The sequence below is a fragment of the Scyliorhinus torazame genome, chromosome 5, assembly GCF_047496885.1.
Source record: "Scyliorhinus torazame isolate Kashiwa2021f chromosome 5, sScyTor2.1, whole genome shotgun sequence".
Classification (NCBI taxonomy): domain Eukaryota; kingdom Metazoa; phylum Chordata; class Chondrichthyes; order Carcharhiniformes; family Scyliorhinidae; genus Scyliorhinus; species Scyliorhinus torazame.
Genome location: NC_092711.1, coordinates 172,284,143 through 172,307,321, shown reverse-complemented (window position 1 = coordinate 172,307,321; position 23,179 = coordinate 172,284,143). Strand labels below are relative to the sequence as shown.

Below are 23,179 nucleotides of genomic sequence, written 5' to 3'. Positions count from 1 at the left end.
CTCTTGCCATTGGTCAATACCTCAGGTAAAAGGTCAGAAGGCGGGCTACCCTTTACACATGCGCATCCTCCCCTCTCCCTTGGACATGCGCAGTCGTGGGCAGGGGGAGATCACCGATTGGCTTCTCGCTCTGGCCGTCAGCCGGTTGCCTGGAAACCTTGTCTCGAGGAGGTTCTGTTGTCGGTTAATTTTCCCCCTTGTTCAAGGGGCGGGCGAAACAACGGGTGGGGGCGGGGAGCGCCGGGCCTGCGCACTGGAACCCGGTGACGACAGCGCGGAAGAGTAATTCCTATTGGCTGATTCGGGCAGTGCCCCATTGTGATGTCACAGCGGAAGTGAAGGAAAAAAACTCCAACATCTGTGAGTAAAACACTTTCATTTCTAAATCCAGGGAGGGTGCAGACTCTGGAAAGGTTGGTTCAGGTCTCTCTGTCTCTCTCTCTGAAAGACATTGACATCCTTTGCTCCCTCAGCTTGACACATTTATTTGTCTGGCTAAAAGGATGGTCTCTCGCCACCGGGGGCAGCAGCGCGGTTGGGTGACCTGCACGGCTTCCTGCGGGTAGAGAAGAGAAAGTCTGAAGGGTGCAGCAGGGGGATTTGAGAAAAGGTGGGGGATGTTTGTGACCATGTTTGAGGAGCTGTTCGTCGTGTGGGGGGTGGTGGGGGGAATGGAAAAGGAGAAAAATCTGTACAAACCATATAGATTGTTGGGAAGAATGTTTCCCGGGGTGTTTATTTGCTGTAACCTACTTTGATACAAGTTTGAATAAAATGCATTGAAAAAATAATTAATAAATAAAAGGATGGTCTCTTTCCTGATGTTCACAATTAAAGGAAGAGAAATTGGTGGCAAATCTCAGCAGGTTTGGCAGCATCTGTAGGGAGAAAAAAGCTGACGTTTCAAATCCGATGACTCTTTGACAAAACTTTGACAAAGAGTCATTGAACTCGAAACGTCAGCTCTTTTCTCTCCCTACAGATGCTGCCAGACCTGCTGAGATTTTCCATCATTTTCTCTTTCGTTTCAGATTCCAGCACCCGCAGTAATTTTCTTTTATCACAATTAAAGGGCTGGTTTCTCCAAGAGATGGCTGACATTTAATGGGACAGTAAATTAATATCGGCTAGAGATATGTCTAGTATTTTTAAATTGGATATATTATTTATAGTCTGTAATAAAGTACATTTACTATTATTTCTGGTTGTGTAATATTGTACTGTCGCTATTTATATTTCCAGTCATCTCTTCCCTCAAAAGGCTATTAGTCTATGGAATTCTCTTCCACAGGGATCAATGGAGTCTGTGGATCACTGAATATATTCAAGGTTGAGTTGGACAGATTTTTAATATTTCTTTTGTTATGTTTTTTACCATTTTTAAAATAATGAATGCAACAGAATAACAGAAATATTGATGGAAAATTGGTACAGTGTAGAACAACTGATACTGCCAGCATAAATACAAGCAACACATTGCAGAATTAATTCATAGCAGGATATTTGAGTGACCAGAGCCTCTCGATGAAATGCCAGATCAGTTAACAGGTTAACATAGTGAGCGGGGAAAGAGGGTAAGATTATATAAAAACAGAAGAATAACAATGCAGGGCGCATACCCCAAAATATTACAAAACAGACTAACAGCATAGTCGAATTAAAATAACATAGATGCCATAGAATCTCTATAGTGCAGAAGGAGGCCATTCGCTTCTTCAAGTCTGCACTGACCATCAGAAAAAGCACTCACAGCGGCAGACTCCCCATCCTATTCCCATAATCTGGTGCATTGATCATGGTCAACCCACCTAACCTAACATCGTTTGTGCGGAGGGGCAAGAATTCAAAAATCCCTAAAACAGTACTACAATGGAGAAGAAACATGGGAGGCCTGGCCCTCCCGAACTTGCAATACTATCACTGGGCAGCCACGGCCGAAAGAGTGAGGAGATGGGTAAAGGATCCAGACATGGAATGGGTAAGGATGGATGAGTCCTCATGTACAGGAATGATCCTCCGGGCCCTCGCCATGGCAACACTCCCATCCCCGCCAGCACCAGTCCATTGGTGGCAGCTACCCTGAGAACCTGGAACCAGATGTGGTAGCATTTCAGTCTGACCGATGTGTCCTTCATGGCCCCCATCTGCGGCAACCATAGGTTTGCACCAGCCATTCTCAACACCACCTTCAAGAGGTAGAGACAAGACGGGGGAACACTGATGGTTAGGGACTATGACACAGGAAATAGACTAGCGACCTTCGAGAGACTGGTCCTACCAAACCGGGATGAGCTCCAGATCAAAAACTTTCTCTGCAAGGAGACACCAGCATACCCAGGAACCCTGAGAAGCACAATGCAAGAGGAGTTACTGGACGCAGACAGTCTGGGGAAAGGAAACCCTGAGGACCTGTACCGACAACTCTTAATAAGGATGCGCTCCTTACTTGACGAAACCCAGGAAAAATGGGAGAAAGTGCGAGGGATGGAAATAGGGTGGGGACTCTGGAGCGAAGCACTGAACGGGACCAACTCCACCTTCTCCTACGCAAGGCGAAGCTTCATGCAGTTGAATGTTGTGTACAGAACATACCTGACAAGAACCCGAATGAGCAGGTTCTTCTCAGAGATGGAGGACAAATGTGAATGGTGCCAGCGGGGTCCGGCAAACCATGCCCACATGTTCTGGGTATGCCCCAGACTTGTCGAATTCTGGACAGCCTATTTAGACGCAATGTCCATGGTTATGAGGGTGGAGCCGTGCCCACAAATGGCAGTCTTCGTGGAATCGGACCAGCCAGAACTATTCATGGGGAAGTGGGTGGACGCCCTTGCCTTTGCTTCTCTAATTGGCCGCTGGAGAATCCTGCTCGGCTGGCGATTAGCAGCACCACCCACAGCTGCAGACTGGCTGGCAGACATATCGGAATTTCTCCACCTGGAGAAAATCAAGTTCACCGTCCAAGAGTCAGAGGATGGTTCCCACAAAGTGTGGAGGCCATTCACCAACTTGTTCCAGGACCTGTTTGAAGCCAGCGGCCAATGGAACACTGGGGAGGGAGGTGGACGTACGGGAGCCAACGGGATCACAGGGAGCAGGCAGGAAAAGGGGAGGGGGGGGCTACTGGGACAAGGAGGGAGAACCCAAAACCAACTGACACAGAGACCAAAGAGCCTAGAACAAAAATACAAGAAGAGGAACCCCCAAGGGAAGGTTTAAAACAGGACAGGGAGTGCACGGGGTGGAAGGGGGGAGGCCCATCAATGGGGGGGGAAGGGAGGGCACCGTCCACTTGTAAATAACAGATAACTCCCATTGTACAGTGAAGGGCCCAGGAAAGGACCCAGAAACGACGAGTGAAGGGGGCGGAGGGGAGGGACGGGAGATGGGGGGACCGGCACAAAGGAAATTGAACATGCACATTGTAATCGGCAGAGTTACCCTGACTGCTTGGATAGTGTATAATAAGCATTGCCACAAGTCTGCGACTCGATGAAAAAGAGGTGAAAAAATCTGCCCCATCCAATCCCGCCTCAATTTAAAGTGTTCCTCATAATCCAGATGCGTTTCCTGTAATAAAACTATGTTGACTTTCTCCTTAAGAAAGGAGAGGATCTTTTTCCTTCTGATAGGGTGATGGATGCCCCGTACATTCCCTGAGAAAATTTGCAGATTAACTGCCGCTATTAGTTAGGCAACAGAGAGACAGGAACAGATTTTCACACCACAATCGGGCGTGTGCCATTACCCCCTCCTCCAACTCACTTTACCAAAGTCTCCTCAAACTGCTCCTTTCACGGATAAAAGCCCCGTCTGTACCAGAGTAGGATAAAGTCAACAACACATAAACCCTCCCATAATAACAACAATACAAAAGAATCACCACCACAATAGATCCAAGGGGACATTTCTCAATAAGACTGAGGACCCGGAGGATTAACCCCACGGCCAGACTGTCGTTACCCTCAGGATACCTTCTCCAAAATTAGGAAAAGAAAAGTAACTTCTGTAAATTGTTTTTACAGGATATTAGAAGAGGAGGAATTACAGACAGAAATCTCAAACGTCACATCTCAATCTGACTGAGTCTCTCAATTCCTTGGAACTGAGTACCACTGAATCAAGAAGGAGAAATGTTTGTCTTTTCTGTCGGCTTCAAAACATCAGTGAGACTGGAAAAGCCCCGAGACACACACACCTGAGTGAGAGTGTTCCAGAGCACTGACTGTGGAAAGAGCTTTAACCAGTTACAGAGCCAGAAAAAATATCACACCATTCACAGCGGGAGGGACGTTACACGTGTTCTATGTGTGTACGAGGCTTCAAAGATCGGCAAACCTGGAGAGACACGAGGAGACCCAAAATATGAAGATACCGTGGAAATGTGGGGACTGTGGGAAGGGATTCAGGTTTCCATCTGCGCTGGCCGCTCATCGGCGTATTCACACTGGGGAGAGGCCGTTCACCTGCTCTGTGTGTGAGAAGGGATTCATTCAGTTATCCACCCTGTTGACACACCAGCGAGTTCACACTGGGGAGAGGCCGTTCACTTGCTCTCAGTGTGAAAAGGGATTCACTCAGTTATCCGACCTGCGAATACATCAGCGAGTTCACACTGGGGAGAGGCCGTTCACCTGCTCTCAGTGTGAGAAGGGATTCACTCAGTTATCCCACCTGCGGAGACATCAGCGAGTTCACACTGGGGAGAGGCCGTTCACCTGCTCTCAGTGTGAGAAGGGATTCACTCAATCATCCGACCTGCAGAAACATCAGCGAGTTCACACTGGGGAGAGGCCGTTCACCTGCTCTCAGTGTGAGAAGGGATTCACTACTTCATCGAGACTGCTGGCACACCAGCGAGTTCACACTGGGGAGAGGCCGTTCACCTGCTCTCAGTGTGAGAAGGGATTCACTCAGTCATCCGCCCTGCAGAGACACCAGCGAGTTCACACTGGGGAGAAGGCGTTAACCTGCCCTCAGTGTGAGATGGGATTCACTCAGTTATTCAGCCTGCGGATACATCAGCGGGTTCACACTGGGGAGAGGACATTCACCTGCTCTCAGTGTGAAAAGGGATTCACTCAGTTATCCGACCTGCGGCGACATCAGCGACGTCACACTGGGGAGAGACCGTTCACCTGCTTTCAGTGTGAGATGGGATTCACTACCTCATCGAGCCTGAGGAAACACCAGCAGGTTCACACTGGGGAGAGGCCGTTCACCTGCTCTCAGTGTGAGAAGGGATTTGCTCAGTTATCCAACCTGCGGAGACATCAGCGAGTTCACACTGGGGAGAGGCCATTCACCTGCTTTCAGTGTGAGAAGGGATTCACTCAATCATCCGACCTGCAGATACATCAGCGAGTCCACACTGGGGAGAGGCCGTTCACCTGCTCTCATTGTGAGAAGGGATTCACTACCTCATCGAGCCTGCGGAAACACCAGCAGGTTCACACTGGAGAGAGGCCGTTCACCTGCTCTCAGTGTGAGAAGGGATTTACTCAGTTATCCCACCTGCGGACACACCAGCGAGTTCACACTGGGGAGAAGCCGTTCACTTGCTCTCAGTGTGAGAAGGGATTCATTACTTCATCGAGCCTGCTGGCACACCAGCGGGTTCACACTGGGGAGAGGCCGTTCACCTGCTCTCAGTGTGAGAAGGGATTCACTCGGTTATCCAACCTGCAGAGACACCTGCGAGTTCACACTCGGGAGAAGGCGTTAACCTGCTCTTAGTGAGAGAAGGGATTCAGATATCCATACACCCTGCAGGAAGACTAGCGAGTTCACCCCTGTAAGAGGCCAATCACCTGCTCTGAGCAGGGGAGACATTCAATGATCCGTCCCATCTCCGGAGACACTAGCGAGTTAATTCTGATGAAAGACCATTCATCTGCTCTCAATGTGGGGAGAGGGTTTTGTGATTCATCACACCTGTTGTGACTCCAACAAGTTCACAACAAATTACAGATGTTGGCTCCGTTGTTATTGTTTCTGCTCTCACTGACATCCAGGAGTGCATTCTGTTCATTCTGACATCTGGTGAATGGTGATGATTGGAAGGTTTCTTTCTGCTGGACTGGCCGGTCTAACACCTCTGCCTCCGGTGGGCTGACCATTTTTGAGCCTCGTTGCGATTACCTGGTTCCAAGTGTGACGAGGAGCACAGAATGAAAAGGTGTTTGTATGTTGGAAGATATTTAGTTCCCAAAGCAGCCATGTTGCCATGAAGATGGGCTATGGTGGTTACAGGGTTCTTTTGCCTAATTTATCTGGGTGTTTCTCACAGAAGGAAACTGTCATGCTATGAGGGGCAAGTTGTCTGGTAGATTGGGAAATTACAATAAACAGATCACTGAAAGTGGCAACACAGGTGGATAAGGAGCTAAGAAGGCAGACGGCATGGTTGTCTTCATTGGTCGGGACATTGAGTATAAAAATTGGCAAGTCATGCTGCAGCTGTACAGAACCTTAGTTAGGCCACACGTGGAATATTGCCGACAATTCTGGTCACCCCATTACCAAAAGGATGTGGAGGCTTTGGAGAGAGTACAGAGGAGGTTTACCAGGATGTTGCCTGGCCTGGAGGGTATTAGCTATGAGGAGAGGTTGGATAAACTCGGATTGTTTTCACTAGAGCGACAGAGTTGAGCGACGACCCGATAAAAGTTTACAAAATTGACTGGCATGGACAGAGTTGATTGTCAGAAGCTTTTTCCCAGGTTGGAAAAGTCAATTACCAGGTGACATAGGTTTAAGGTCCGAGGGGCAAAGTTTAGAGGAGATGTGTGAGGGAGGTTTTTTTTACACAGAGGGTGGTGAGTGCCTGGAACTCGCTGCCGGAGGAGGTGCTGGAAGCAGGTACGATAAGTGACATTTAAGAGGCATCTTGACGAATACATGAATAGGATGGGAATAGACGGATACAGACACTGGAAGCACAGAATGTTTTAGTTTAGACAGACATCATGATCCGAGCAGGCTTGGTGGCCAAAGGGCCTGTTCCTGTGCTGTACTGTCCTTTGTTCTTTGTTGTTCTTTGTATGACGACAGACAATAGACCGGCAACCACTCGCATTTTATTTACATAAAATATAGATTCCTTTAAGAAGCAAAAATTAAACAGCAAAATGAAGCTATTGTGGCTGACAAGAAAAGTTAAAGATTCTATTAGATCAATGGAGGAGACTCAAAGTGGCTAAAATATTAGTGAGCCTGAGGATTGGGAACTTGTTTTAGAATTCAGCAAAGGACCAAGAAACTGATAAAGAGAAAATAGAATATGAGAGCAAACTGGGGAGAAACATAAAAACTGACTGGAAAAGCTCCTATAGGAATGTGAAAAGGAAAAGATTAGCAAAGACCAATGTGGGCCCAGTCCAGACAGAGACAGGAGAGTTTATAATGGGGGATAAGGAAATGGCAGAGAAACTAAACAATGTGTTTGTCTTCACGGAGGAAGATACAGAAATTGTCCTAAAACACACAGAAAACCAAGGGACCAGTGAGCACGAGGGACTGAAAGAGATTAGTATTAGTGAAAAAGTAGCACTGGAGAAATTAATGTGGTTGGAAGTTAATAAATCCCCAAAAGCTGCTGCTCTACATCCCAGAGTGTTGAAAGAGGTGGCTGTAGAGATAGTGGATACATTGGTGATCACCTTTCACTATTATATAGATTCTGGAATGGTTCCTGCAGATTGGAAGGTGGTAAATGTAACCCCACTATTTAAGGAGAGAGAGAAAACGGGGAACCACAGACCCATTAGCCTGACATCAGTAGGAGGGAAAATGCTACAATCTATTATAAAGGATGTGATAACATACGAATTAGGAGCAGGAGTAGGCCACTCGGCCCCTCGTGCCTGCTCCACCATTCAATAAGTTCACGGCTGATCTGATTGTAACCTCAACTCCACCGAGACCCCTTAGAAAATACATCTGAGGAGATAGTAATAATATTCTTTATTATTATAATCTTTATTATTGTTACAAATAGGCTTACATTAACACTGCAATGAAAATCCGCTAGTCGCCTCACGCCGGCACCTGTTCAGGTACACAGAGGGAGAATTCAGAATGTCCAATTCACCTAACAAGCACATCTTTTGGGACTTGTGGGAGGAAAGCCACGCAGTTTTGGGGAGAACGTGGAGACTCCGCACAGACAGTGACCCAAGCCGGGAATTGAACCCGGGTCCCTGGAGCTGTGAAGCAACAGTGCTAACCACCATGTGCCTCCACACCGCTGTTTCAGTTATGGGGAACAAGGAAATGGCAGAGGAGATTGTTTTTTGTTTAATATTTTTATTCTCCTTTTTCACATTTTCTGCCAAATTTACACCCACCAACAATAAACAATAATCAGCAACAAATATGTTAATCCCCATAACAATAACAACAATCCCATCCCCCCGCCAACCCCCAAACATCAGCCCGCATGTTTACATAAACAAATGACAAAAAGGAATCTGGGATTACCCATAGTCACCCTTAATACAAGCAGCCCCCCTCCCCCAACCCTCTTCCCCCCCCCATTCCCCCCAACTAATGTTAGATGTTATCCAGTTCTTGAAAGTGCTTAATGAATAATGCCCATGACTTGTAGAACCCCTCCATCTTCCCCTCAGTTCAAACTTAACCTTCTCACGGGTCAAGTATTCCAACAGGTCCCCCCGCCACGCCAGGGCACAGGGTGGAGAAGCTGCTCCCAGCAGGATCCGCCTTCAGGCGATCAACGAGACGAAGGCTACAATATCTTCTTCTGCCCCCATTTCCAACCCCGGCTGATTTGACACCCCGAATATGGCCTCCCGGAGATCCGGGTCCAGTTTCACGTGCACCACTTTAGAAATTACCCTAAAAACCTCCTTCCAGTACTCCTCTAGCTTTGGACAGGAACAAAACATATGAACGTGATTCGTGCCCCCTCCCCCTCCGCCCCCCCCACCCCCTCCTGCAACGCTCACACACATCCTCTACTCCTTCAAAAAATCGGCTCACCCTCACCCTCGTGAGGTGTGCTCTGTATACCACCTTCAGCTGTATCAGCCCCAACCTCGCACATGAGGTAGAGGCATTTACTCTCCGGAGCACCTCACACCAGAACCCCTCTATAACCTCTCCCAACTCTTCCTCCCACTTTGCTTTGATCCCTTCCAGTGGTGCCTTAGCTCTTCCAAAATATCTCCGTACACCGCTGACACTACCCCCTTCTCCAGTACCCTGATCGTCAGCACCTCCTCCAGCAATGTGGAGGCCGGTTCCTCCGGGAAGCTCTGTATCTCCTTCCTGGCAAAATCTCGAACCTGCATATATCTAAACATTTCTCCCTGCTCCAGCCCATACTTAGCTTCCAGCTCCCTCAATCTTGCAAACCGACCTCTAAGAAACAAATCTTTTAGCGTCTTGATCCCCTTCTCTTCCCATTTCCGAAAACTTCCATCCCACCTCCCTGAACACGCTGATGTGTCTGCAGATGCGGTAACTGAGTGAATCCCTTTCCACACTCAGAGCAGGTGAATGGTCTCTCCCCGGTGTGAACACACTGGTGTCTCAGCACGTGTGCAGACCAAGTGAATCCTTTCCCACACTCAGAACAGGAGAACAGCCTCTCCCCAGTGTGAACTCACCTGTGTTCCTGCAGGCTGCATGAATGAGTGAAAGCCTTCTCACACTCAGAACAGGTGAAAGGCCTCTCCCCAGTGTGTACTCGCTGGTGTGCCAGTAGAGTCGGTAAAGCACCGAATCCCTTACCACACACGGAGCAGGTGAACGGCCTATCTCCAGTGTGAACTCGCTTGTGTCGCAGCAGTTTAGATGAATCACTGAATCCCTTCCCACATCCCGAGCAAGTGAATGGCCTTTCCCCAGTGTGAATTCGCTCATGTTTATACAGGTCTGATGAATTACTGAATCTCTTTACACACTGAGAGCAAGTGAATGGTCTCTCCCCAGTGTGAACCCGCTGGTGTTTATACAGGTCTGATGAATTACTAAATCCCTTCCCACACTCGGAGCAGGTGAATGGTCTCTCCCCAGTGTGAACCCGCTGGTGTTTATACAGGTCTGATGAATTACTGAATCCCTTCCCACGCTCAAGGCAAGTGAACGGCCTCTCCCCGGTGTGAATTCGCTGGTGGGATTGCAACGTGGATAAATGACTCAAACCGCTTCCACACTCAGGGCAGATGAACGGTCTCTCCCCAGTGTGACTGCGGTAATGAGCCTCCAGTTGTGACGGGTATTTGAATCTCTTGCCACAGTCCTCACATTTCCATGGTTGCTGCATGCAGTATGTGTCTCTCCAGGTCCGATGATCAGTTGAAACCTTGTCTTCACAGCGAACACGTGTATGGATTTTCCCCTCTCTGAATGGAGCGATGTTTCTTTGGGCTGTGTAGCTGGTTAAAGCTCATTCAATATCTGCACTGGGACACTCTCACTCAGGTATGTGTGTCTTGGTACTTTTCAGATTGCAAAGTTGCTGAAAATCCTTTGAAGCCAACAGATGAGACAAACTTTTCTTCTTCTGGATTCAAAGTCTGATAATATTCAGCCCCAAAGAGTCGAGTGACTCTGTCATATCGTGTTGTGATGTCTGAGATATCTGACTGGAATTCGTCCTCTTCTAATATACTGTAAAAACAATTTACAAAATACATCACTGTCAGTGCAGGATAGAAATTCAGAACAGACAATTCTAGTTGCTATGGAACATTCTTTCCTCTCTTGTTCCCCAAAAGCTGTGAATCTCCATCGCACACATTCTCCCTCCATTCTCGCTCCGCTTTTCCCAGTAAATACTCAATAATACCGCACTAAAAATGTGTGTAATATACAGGACTTGATTACAGGACTGGAGACTGATGGGGCTGTGAGGGAGATAGTTATTTCAACAGTGAGATGTGAGAGATCTGCAACTCGCTGCCTATGAGGGTGGAGGAAGCACAGACGATCATCATTTCAAAATAAAAGTGTGAGGAAATAAACTTGCAGAGTAATGGGGATATCGAGGGGGGAATGTGACTGATTGGATTTCTCTACAAAGTCGGCATGGATTGGGTTACTGAATGGAATCCAAGTGTCGTAATCATCATAGAATTTATATCATAGAATTTACAGTGCAGAAGGAGGCTATTCGGCCCAGCGAGTCTGCACCGGCTCTTGGAAAGAGCACCCTACCCAAGGTCAACACCTCCACCCTATCCCCATAACCCAGTAACCCCACCCAACACTAAGGTCAATTTTGGACACTAAGGGCAATTTATCATGGCCAATCCACCTAACCTGCACATCTTTGGACTGTGGGAGGAAACTGGAGCACCCGGAGGAAACCCACGCACACACGGGGAGGATGTGCAGACTCTGCACAGACAGTGACCCAAGCCGGAATCGAACCTGGGACCCTGGAGCTGTGAAGCAATTGTGTTATCCACAATGCTACCGTGCTGCCCTAAATAAATGTGTCAAGCTGAGGGAGCAAATGTCTTTAAGAGAGAGAGAGAGCTGGGTCAACCTTTCCAGAATCTGCACCCTCCCTGGATTCACTTTCTTTCCCTTCAGTTGCTCCGAGTCGCCAATTGAAGGTGAGAATGAGAAAAGAAATGGAAAGGGGGAGAAAATAAAGTGTTTTACTCACAGATGTTGGGGACAGGAGGAGGTTTCAGTCTGTGGGGAGCTCAATCTTCATTCACTCAAAGTCTGCCTTCTGATTAGCTGGAGGATCAGAGTCCTTCCGGTCCACCAACTTTTGCTATTGGTTAATATCGTAACAGGACGTTCAGGGGGTTGGGCTCGACTCTGCACCACATGCGCAGCTTCCCTCTCTTGAACATGCATAGGCCTGGGTCGCGGGCGCGGTGGATAGAGCGGTTTCACCAACGCTGGGGATTGTGGGAGCTGCGGCCGTCATTACTCATCCAAAGCCCAGTCTCCAAACTCCTGGGTGACAAGTAGCGGTGGGAGGGCAGTGACCCCACACTGATACAACGTACACGTGGGTAGTCACTGGATTTGATTGCGAGCTCCCCTTAGCAAAACAGTTTGTTAACTCTAGGTGTAAAGATTTAGATACATGTGTGACATATTGGGGAGGGCAATAAGTGAATGTGAAACTGAACCCGAGAGTCAGCACCTTCAGGGGAGGAGAATTGTGGATAAGCAGCAGGAGTAATTCTGGTGGGAGGATTATTTCTTAATTTCTATCCTGTACTGACAGTGATGACATTTGCAAACTCATTCATCAGATGGGTGGATTTGAAGACAGAAATTGCAAGCCAGGCACCTCGTTGTCATCTGACAGATTCACTTAATTCATCAGGATCTGAATATCATGAACCATTGAATCTAGAAGGAGAAATTATGATCTGTCAGCTTTCAAATAATTTAAATATTACTTTCACTGGAAAGGCACAAGGACTCATCCAAGTGAGAGTTCCACTGCACTGACTGTGCAAAGCCTGAAATATTATCACAACATTCACATTGAGGAGAAACCTTTCCTGGTGTTCTGTATGTGGATGAAACTTCAACTGAGCATTGAACCTGAAGAGACACAAGGACACACACCAACGGAGGAACAATCATCAAGGTCCCCGATAATTTTAATGTCAATTGGGAGAATCAGATTCGCAAAAATATCCTAAAAAATGGGTTCAGAGTCTTTTTGGAACAATTTCTTGGAGCCATACATTTTAGAGCCAACCAGGGAGCAGACTATCCTCGATCTGGTAATGTGCAACAAGACAGGATTAGTCAATAATCTCATCGTGATGGAGCCTCTAAGTCACATTGATCATAATATAATAAAATTCCACTTTCAGTTTGAAGGTGAGAAGTGCTGGTCTAAGGGCGGCACAGTGGAGCAGTGGTTAGCATAGCTGCCTCATGGCGCTGAGGACCTGAGTTCGATCCCGGCCCCGGATCACTGTCCATGTGGAGTTTACACATTCTCCCCATGTCTGTGTGGGTCTCACCCCCACAACCCAAAGGTGTGCAGTGTAGGTGGATTGGCCACGTTAAATTGCCTTTTAATTGGAAAAAAAAGAATGGGGTACTCTAAATCTTTTTAAAAAGTGCTGGCCTAAGTTAAAAACTAAATAAAGAGAACTCTGAAGGGTATGAAGGGAGAGCTGGCGAAAGCGAACTTGGGAAGCTAGGTTGAAAATTGGGACATCAGTATGGAAGTGGGTGACTTTGAATAACTCTCAGCAAACATTTATGCCAGAGAGAAAGAAAGGCTGTTTGAGAAGAATGCATCATCCATGGTTAAATAAGGAAGTCAAGGAATGTATTAAATTGAAAGAAACACCATCAAAATCTACAAAGGTTAGTGTTCATTCAAAAGTTGGGCAGATTTTAGAATCAGCAAAGAATGAGTAAAAGATAAGAAACAGGCAGAAATTAGAGTATGAGGGTAAACATCCTCGGACTACAAAAGTAGATAATAAAGGTTTCTGCAAGTATTTGAAGAGGAAAAGAGTGACTAAATCCAGGTTGGTCCTCTGGAGAGTGAGCCTGGGAAATTGATCATGGAAAACAAAGAAATGATGGAGGCTTGAAACAGGTATTTTGTGTCTATCGTCACGGTACCAGACCGAGAACAATTCACAAAGCTAATTGAAAATCGAGAGGTAATAGGGAGGGAGGAACACAGAACAATCACCAGAGAAAAGATGCCAGGAAAACTATTGAACCTAAAGGCTGACAAGTCCCCAGGACTGGGTGGCCTGCATTCTTGGGCTTTAAAAAAAGTGGTGGCAAAGAGAGTAGATGTATTGGTTATAATCCCACAAAATTCCTTAGATTCTGGAAAGGTCCCAGTGGATTGGAAAATAGAGAATGTAACACCTCTATTCCAGAAAGGAGGGAGGCAGAAAGCAGGAAACTATAGGCCAGTTAGCCTAACATGTGTGACAGGGAAAGTGCGAGAATCCATTATTAAGGAGGTTACAGCAGATTACTTAGAAAATGTAAACATTATTACTTTTTATTTATAACGAGAACTACCATGAAATATGCAGTAAATGCAACTGGTTAACTACAAGTTAATACCTAATACCCACATCAACCTGCCCCACCCTCTCTCTCTCATACACACACACACAAGACAGACAACCGCAAAGGGGTGGAAAGGGGCAAAAAAATTCAAAATTGGAGGAAAGAGTCTTTCTTCACAACAAGCTTGCAGATTAAAGTCTTTGGTTTGCAGTCTGTAAAGATCTTCTTTGGAGATTCATTCATTCAGGTACTCTCTACATTAAAAATGCAGGAGTCAAACCTTTTCTGGAGAGACACCTTAGTTCACGTCAAACTTTGCTTTCAGTTTGTAGTTTGTCTTTCGGTCCCTGTAGTCTCAGAAGTACAGCACCCACCAGGCTCTCTGGAGAGAGAGCCAGCCCTCACAATGGCCTTCTGGGGAGAGTTAGCTGGACCTTTTTGGAGAGAGTTAGATGTATCAGCGTGCTGCCAGAGTCAAAACTGATACCAAACTGATATCTTGGGACTCGGAAAAGCGTTCTAGTGGAATAATATCCAATCACCACCTGTTACTGGACAGATCACAGATCTTTGGGCCAATTCATTGGCAACCGGCCAAATCAATCAAATGGACGTTTCATTATGAGATATGCAAGACATAAATCACAAACGTTCAATCCATCCCCATTATACAAGTTACCTACCCAGTCTTTATATTGGTAACTAGTCAGCCCTTAAACCCATGACAAAGCATCTGCAATCACATTATCCTTTCCAGGAATATGTACAATTGTAACATTGAACTGTTGTAATAATAAACTCCAATGGAATAATCTTGCGTTCCAGGTTTTAAACTTCTCTACAAATGCAAATAGATTATGGTCTGTGTAACAATGCTTTGCTGATTGTCATGTTGGACATGTACTACGAAGTGCTAAAGGGCTAGTCGCAAGGCCAAGGCTCAATGATGGAATACTTTCTTTGGCACAGACTGAATTTGTTTCTAAAAATACCTCCCTAGCCTCTTTATTCCTTCATTGTTGTCCTGTAGTAGCACTGCCCCTACTCCCAGGTCACTGGCATTTGTGGCCATTTTAAATGGTCTGGAAATGTCTGGGATGGCCAGCAATGGTTCGCCCACCAACATGGATGTCAATCTGTCAAACTCTACTTGGCGTTCTGTGGATCATTGCATTTTTAATTGTTTCCGCTACATATCGAACGTGCTTTTTATTTCAGTTTCTAACTGAGGAGGATTTTGCTTTATTAGTTCAGAATTTCTGATGTTTACTTCATGATTTGTTAACCGAGTGCCGCTTGGTGCTTCCATTCAATTCTATTCACACCCTTTCAGCATCTTTGTTATATCTGCCCCTTTCTGGGTGTCGTGCAATGTAAAGATGTGGAGATGCCAACATTCGACTGGAGTGGGCTCAGTAAGAAGTCTTACAACACTAGGTTAAACTCAAACAGGTTTGTTTCGAATCATTAGCTTTCGGAGCACAGCTCCTTCATCACCTGATGAAGGAGCTATGTTCTGAAAGCACATGTAATGTAATCAGTCTTTTCTGATTGTCCAATAAATGTTTATCCATATTTCAAAGATTTGCTACAGTCAAACAAAAAGCACTATTGTCAATGCTGAGGGAAATATTTGGTTCATTTTAAATCCATAAACACTCTCCAACCCCTCCAGCTTTACATGCTCTCTTTTCTTGCACATGGTTACTTTCAGAAATAAGAACCATTCTTTGTTTTACAGCTTCTACCTCCTCTTTGGAGTTTTCGTAATCACAACTCTTATCCCGATTTAGCAATACAGACCTTCAGAATCAGAGGATAACACATTGTTGGACCCATGCATTTTCTGTTTTTTGTTACCAGGTGTGGTGACAGAATCACGACATAGGTCTCCATTCACCTTCCTCTTAGTTTTAAAAGATATTGATGACTGATTATTTCATCTCCTTTGCCATTTGCTCCCTTTAAGAAGCACTGTGGATCTTTAAAAGGATGTGGGTGAACCAGCTTAGTGCCACTTCTCAGTCCTCGTCCTGACTAACTGATGCTGTGCTATCAAGTATACGTTGCTTCAAAGGAGGCATGCTGTGGGAAATATTTCCCCTGAAGGGGATAGCAATGGATTTACTACAAGGGACTTTAACAAATCACTTTTAGAAAAGTCCAATTCACTTTCTTCCTCCAATTTTCTGCCTTCTTTCCGAGCTCTGGGAGAATTACTTGTCATTGGCACAAGATCAGTTAGTGACAGGTCTATTTGGTAATAGCTGTTCATCATCACTCCATAATCAGAAGCAAAATTGAATTTGGTACTCTCGTCTGTCTCTTCATCACTGTCACTACTATTAAATTCAAACTCCTCTTTCCTATGGTCACCTTCAGTCTTAGAATTCTGAGAATCTGGTTCACTGTTTGATCTGTGATTAACATCTTTCAACATTTTTCTTTGAGTAATTTAATGCCCAATGAGTTTTCTTAATTCCCACATGCCCTACTGTTGGTATTTCATGTGATAACTGCAGTAATTCTCTCACACCCTCTGTTATCATGGTTGAATCTACAACCGTCACTCCTGCCAAATTATTCCCCAAAAGTAAATCTATTCCGTCCACTGGGAATTTCTCAGCCAGCCCAACAACTACTGGACCTGACACGAGATCACACTCCAATTGTACTTTATACAATGGGACTGGAATACAATCTCCACTTTTCCCATTCACTAATTCCTCAGCTTTCATTGAGTCTCTGAAAGAAGAAACAAATCCTTCTCCAGTAAGAGAGTTTGCGTAGCCCCTGTATCCCTTAAGATTGTTATGGGTTTGGCACATGTTGGACATGTAAAGTCACAGTTTGTGGCTTAAGAAAAGGAGTGGGAAAACAGACTCAATCAAACAGGATAAGCCAGTGGGTTTTATTAAAGTGGGAGGAAAAAACATTGTCCCAGTGGAAAAGTGCAACAGAGTGTAGAGCCTATTGAGAGGTTGGTGGATAAGCAGGTAACATAACTTTTTAAGGATATTTGTGAGGGTGAGGTTTACTCGTGTGTACAAGGTGGAGTAGGTAAGGAGATTCAGATCTTGAGGGATACAGGAGCAAGTCAATCTTTTTTTTAATAAACATTTTATTGAGGCATTTATGGTATTACAACGACAACAAAATAAACAATGTCCATGTAAATATAAACATAGTGCAAAAGCCGTCTTTCACCCTTACAGGGACCACCTTTACTAACCCCCTACTCTAAACTAAGCGAACCCCGAATCCCCCCTCACACCCCCCCCCCTGCCCCACCCCCCCCCCCCCCCCCCCCCCGCCTTCTGCTGATGGTTAATTTTCCCCAAAGAAGTCGACGAACGGCTGCCACCTCCGGGCGAACCCTAACACTGACCCTCTCAAGGCGAACTTGATTTTTTCCAAACAGAGAAAGCTAGCCATGTCAGTTAGCCAGGTCTCCGTCTTCGGGGGCTTTGGGTCCCTCCAGGCTAATAGTATCCATCTCTGGGCTACCAGGGAAGCAAAGGCTAGAACGTTTGCCTCTTTCTCCTCCTGGATTCCCGGGTCTTCCGACATTCCAAAAATCGCCACCTCTGGACTCGGTGCCACCCTTGTTTTTAACACCTTGGACATGACATCCGCAAACCCCTGCCAGAATCCCCTAAGCATCGGGCATGCCCAGAACATATGGACATGGTTCGCTGACCCTCCTGCACACCTTGCGCACTTATCTTTTACCCCAAAGAACCTGTTCATACGGGCCACTGTCATGTGGGCCCGGTGAATGACCTTAAATTGTAGCAGGCTGAGCCTGGCACATGTTGTGGACGCGTTGACTCTACTCAACCCGTCCGCCCAGAGACCATCCTCTATCTCTCCTCCTAACTCCTCTTCCCATTTGTGTTTCAGCTCCTCAGTCTGCGTCTCCTCTGACCCCATAAGTTCCCTATTAATGTCCGAAACCCTCCCTTCTCCCATACACATTCTGGAAACTACCCTGTCCTGTATCCCCCTTGGTGGTAGGAACGGGAAGGTTGAGACCTGCCTGCGTACGAAGTCCCGTACCTGGAGGTACCTAAACTCATTTCCCCTAACCCAATCCAAATTTCTCCTCCAGCTTTCTCAGGCTAGAAAAGCTCCCCTCCATAAACATATCTCCCATCCTCTCAATCCCTGCACTCTGCCAACTCCGGAACCCTCCATCTAACCTTCCCGGGGCAAACCGGTGATTATTACAGATTGGAGACCACACCGATGCTCCCTCCACTCCCACATTCCTCCTCAATTGCCCCAGACCATCAGGGCTGCCACCACCACGGGCTAGTGGAGTACTGTGCCGGCGGGAATGGCAGAGGCGCCGTTATCAATGCCCCCAAACTGGTGCCGTTGCATGATGCCGCCTCCACACGCTCCCATATCGACCCTCCCCCCACCACCCACTTCCTGATCATGGCTATATTCACCGCCCAATAATAATTACTAAAGTTCAGCAGCGCCGGCCCGCCCTTCCCCCGGCTCTGCTCAAGCATCCCCTTTTTTACTCGCAGGGTTTTACTCACCCATACAAAGCCAGTGATCACCTTATTGACCCGTTTATAGAAGGACCATGGAATAAAGATGGGGAGACACTGAAACACAAACAGGAATCTCGGGAGGATCGTCATTTTCACTATCTGCACCCTCCCAGCTAGTGACAACGGAAGCGCGTCCCACCTTCGGAAATCGCCCTTCATTTGGTCTACTAATCGGGCCAAATTTAACTTGTGTAGCCGTTCCCATTCCCGCACCACCTGAATGCCTAGGTATCGAAAGCTTCCCCCTACCACCCTAAACAGCAGCTCCCCCAATCACCTCTCCTGACCTTTGCCTGGATCACAAACATCCCACTTTTCCCCATATTCAGTTTATAACCCGAAAACAGGCCAAATTCCCCCAGAATCCTCATAATTTCTTCCATCCCCTCTAGTGGGTCCGAAACATATAGGAGCAGGTCGTCTGCATATAGAGAGACTCTGTGTTCCACTCCCCCCCCGGACCATCCCCTTGAGGCTCTCAGTGCAATTGCCAGCAGCTCTATGGCCAACGTGAACAGGAGTGGGCATCCCTGTCCCGTCCCCGATGCAGCCTGACATAGTCCGATGTTGACCTGTCCGTCCGTAGCTCGCAACCTGATACAACTGCCTGACCCAGTCAATAAAGTCCTGCCCTAATCCAAACCACCCCAGTACCTCCTGCAGATATTCCCATTCCACCCAATCAAATGCCTTCTCTGCATCCATTGCGACCACTACCTTCACGTCCCTACCTTCTGGGGGCATCATAATCACATTTAACAACCTTCTTATATTGGCCGCCAACTGCCTACCCTTAACAAATCCCGTCTGGTCCTCCGCAATCACGGCCGGAACGCAGTCTTCAATCCGAGAGGACAAGATTTTGGCCAGCAGTTTGGCGTCCACATTTAGTAGGGATGACCTATAGGTTCCGCATAGCCCTGAGTCCTTGTCCCGCTTCAGGATCAATGAGATAGTGGCCTGTGACATCATCGGGGGAAGCACCCCAGGTTCCCTTGCCTCATTGTATGTCCCCATCAACAGCCACCCCAATAGCCCAGAGAACCTTTTACAGAACTCCACTGGGTACCCGTCTGGCCCCGGGGCTTTACCCGACTGCATGGCCTTCAGTCCCTCTGCTATTTCGTCCAACCCAATCGAGGTCCTCAGCCCTTCTCCAAACCCCCCGTCCACCTTCGGGAACTTCAGCCCCCCCTAAAAAGTGCCTCATTCCCTCCGGCCCAGCTGGGGGTTCCGACCCATACAACCTGCTGTAAAACTCCTTGAATGCCTTATTCACCCCTGCTGAGTCTCCGACCACGTTTCCGTCCCCATCCTTTACTTTCCCTCTCTTCCTGGCTGCCTCCCTCTTTCTAAGCTGCTGTGCAAGCATTCTGCTGGCCTTCTCACCATGTACATATATCGCCCCCTCACATTCCTCAGCTGCTCCATCACCTTCCCTGTAGTTAACAAGCCGAACTCCGCCTGTAGCCTCTGTTGCTCCCTTAGAAGCCCTGCCTCTGAGTTTTCCACATACCTCCTGTCAACCTGCAGTATCTCCTTTATCAGTCCGTCCGTCTCTTGCTCTGTCGGCTTTCTCTCTGTGGGCCCGTATCGAGATCAGCTCCCCTCTAACCACCGCCTTCATTGCCTCCCAGGCACCACCGCCGAAACCTCACCTGTGTCATTGATTTCCAGGTAGTTCTGAATATATTTGAGCAAGTCAATCTTTAATGGTGAGAAATGGTCTGGGAGGAGTTTTGGCAGAAAATGTGGTCATTTGTGGAATATGGGGTTGGTTTAGCACAGTGGGCTAAATAGCTGACGTGTAATGCAGAACAATGCCAGCTGCACGCGTTGAATTCCTGTACCGGCCTCCCCGAACAGGTGCCGGAATGTGGCAACTAGGGGCTTTTCACAGTAACTTAATTGAAGCCTACTTGTGACAATAAACGATTATTATTATTATTTAGTGGTGAGAGCAGTAGTGTGCCACTATGTAAGGTATGGCGAGAGAGTTCAGTGAAAAGTGGTGAAGTGGTAGTAGGAGTAAAAGAAAAATTACCTTTTTAGGATAAATTTATCCTAGATAATAATATACCTGGATCACAGGTGGGAGTGCAACCTACTATGGTTGAAAAGCCAGTGGAAAGTGGAACTGAGATGTTGCAAGAAATAGATCCAGGAGTGTTTCCTGATTGTGTGGTAATCAGATCACAAAACCACTGGTTAAGACAGGAGGAAGAGAATTTGAGGAGTGCCAATAGGGAGGCTGAGGTTCAGCTGTCAGAAAACATGTTTGATCAGATGGTTGGTAAAAACAAGAGCAGGTGGTGGATGAAGTGGATAATTTTAGTTCAAGCAAGTTGGTTCAATGGGGAGAATGTGCAGTTCCGCAGACAGTGACCCAAGCTGGGAATCAAACCTGGGTCCCTGGTGCTGTGATGCAACAGTGCTAACCACTGTGCTACCATGCCACACCGGTAGTGACACAAGAGGTGATTATACTAGTATCTGGTCAGGACTGGAGCTGTCTCACAGTTTTATAGAGAGCATCGTCTGTGGTGGAGGCTGAAGAGCTTGTACAAATGTAGCCAGAATGTTCAGCAAACGTTTGCATGCACTGACTGTTGTTTTGCACTGTCCAAATGCACCAGCACTTACCCATTATTTTTGGCTATCCTCAACAGACACAGAATACAAAGCAGCTGATAAATGTGAAGAACAGATGATGAATGCTGCAGCATCGATAGCAACCTGTCTGACCATCAAGAGAAGAATTCTGCTGTCAGAGCCAGGCAACTACATATCACTGAATTGTGTGTTTTTTTAAATTTAGAGTATCCAATTATTTTTTCTAATTAAGGGGCAATTTAGCATGGCCAATCCACCTATCTTGCACTTCTTTGGGTTGTGGGGGTGAGACCCACGCAGACACGGGGAGAATGTGCAAACTCCACACGGACAGTAACCCAGGGCCAGGATCGAACCTGGGACCTCGGCGCCGTGAGGCAGCAGTGCTGACCACTGTGCCACCATTCTGTGCATTTATCACTGAATTGTTGATGAAGCTTTTCTTGTGTAATCTTGGGAGGCCACCCTGACCGTTGAAATCTCTCTCGCTCGAAGTAGTGGTTAAATTTATGCTAATGACTGTGACATGTGAGAAGACTAAAATGGACTATACTCACGTGTATGTTAGCCTGTTGAAAAATGTAAAATGTTATTATAGATTATAAGTTGCATGTAATCAGAAGAAATGTTTAAAGTTAAAAAGTTTTTAGAAAAATAAAGCCATCTGCGGACGTTGCTGGTTCGTTTTTTTAAAGGGGAAGCTGTGACGATTGGAAGATTTTAGGAAAATTGGATCATAAATGTATTGGGCAATTTCAGGGTTAAAAGCGTGGGGTTAGAGTGTGATTCACTGCAGAGGTCCTGTTTTTATTTTAACGAAGGATCCTGTTTGGCAGGGCCTGGGTGTTTTTAGTAGCCAGAAGGTGAAATTGACAAAGGAATGTGTTTTTTCAGTCTGGACTAATGGACGGTGGTCTGACTGGCAAAGTATTTGTGGAATGAATGTACTTTGCAGCTGTCAGAGATCATTTGTTTTCCAGCTTAGGGAGACGAGGTCATTGCTGGGTGCAACCAAGGAAGTCAGAAAGACATTTTAAAAATCTTTAAAGATCAGTTTTTGGAGAAAGGTTTGGAGAGAGGAGTTGAATTCTGGGTCCACAATTCTCCCACAGTAAGACAGATTGAGAGCTGTATCTTTCTTTTCCTGTTGTTTAATGGGGGATTGAGTAGTAGTGCTTAAATGGGTAATTGTAAGCTGTTGTTTTTGGGTGTGAAGTTAAAACGTTTAATATTGTAGCCACAATAAAGTTTTCTTTTAAACATAACCAAACCCTATTTCTTCATGCAATCACTCCTGGAACGAATCATTCTTTCCGCAGCCTTACAAATAAACTGAAATATTGGGGTCCTGTATCCCAGCCACTGTTGGGGTCTGGTCTGGGATCGGAACAGTGACCGATGTAACAATTGGTTGGAGGTCCATTTCCCATTCAGTCCTCCAGCACGGTAGCATTGTGGATAGCACAATTGCTTCACAGCTCCAGGGTCCCATGTTCGATTCCCGGCTTGGGTCACTGTCTGTGCGGAGTCTGCCCATCCTCCCTGTGTGTGCGTGGGTTTCCTCCGGGTGCTCCGGTTTCCTCCCACAGTCCAAAAATGTGCAGGTTAGGTGGATTGGCCATGATAAATTGCTCTTAGTGTCCAAAATTGCCCTCAGTGTGGACCTTGGGTAGGGTGCTCGTTCCAAGAGCCGGTGCAGACTCGATGGGCCGAATGGCCTCCTTCTACACTGTAAATTCTATGATGTATGCCACTCTATTAGTGCAACACCCATGGAAGTTTACCAACTGGGATGCAGGCCCCATTATTCTCAGCTAATTTCAGCCCTCAGCTCCGTCGCCTGGCTGTCATTGATATGAGCAGTAGAGAGACAGAAAGGTGCAGAGGAGCAAGTGGGAAAAACTTGTGGCTCGAAATCAACACTTCAACATTTGGCAGTTAAATCGATGTTATTTAATTATTAGATTGAGGCAAAGGTTAAAGTATAACTTTTCCTT

General features: G+C 46.5%; 1 protein-coding gene and 1 pseudogene across 6 annotated transcripts; one reads left to right on the top strand and one right to left on the bottom strand.

The window, feature by feature from the left end:
• The first annotated feature begins 12 nt into the window (after positions 1 to 12).
• Positions 13 to 22,760, top strand: LOC140420691 (uncharacterized). Of its 6 annotated transcripts, XR_011946511.1 has the most exons (4): positions 13 to 360; positions 1,243 to 1,329; positions 10,344 to 10,449; positions 21,239 to 22,754. XR_011946511.1 is itself a non-coding variant. In XM_072504686.1 (3 exons), exon 3 carries the CDS (start codon positions 4,366 to 4,368, stop codon positions 5,734 to 5,736), a length of 1,371 nt encoding a protein of 456 aa, XP_072360787.1. In that variant the 5' UTR covers positions 115 to 360; positions 1,243 to 1,329; positions 4,026 to 4,365; the 3' UTR covers positions 5,737 to 5,974. The 6 variants fall into 6 exon arrangements, 1 of the variants encoding a protein (XP_072360787.1); XR_011946513.1 differs by lacking the exon at positions 10,344 to 10,449 and having other exon boundaries at positions 17 to 360; XR_011946512.1 differs by lacking the exon at positions 1,243 to 1,329 and having other exon boundaries at positions 18 to 360; positions 21,239 to 22,753.
• Positions 9,401 to 10,549, bottom strand: LOC140418042 (uncharacterized; annotated as a pseudogene).
• Positions 22,761 to 23,179: the final 419 nt, after the last annotated feature.

Bases quoted from the DNA above. Each gene is read 5' to 3' on its own strand.
- LOC140420691 (XM_072504686.1), top strand. From the start codon at position 4,366: ATGAAGATACCGTGGAAATGTGGGGACTGTGGGAAGGGATTCAGGTTT.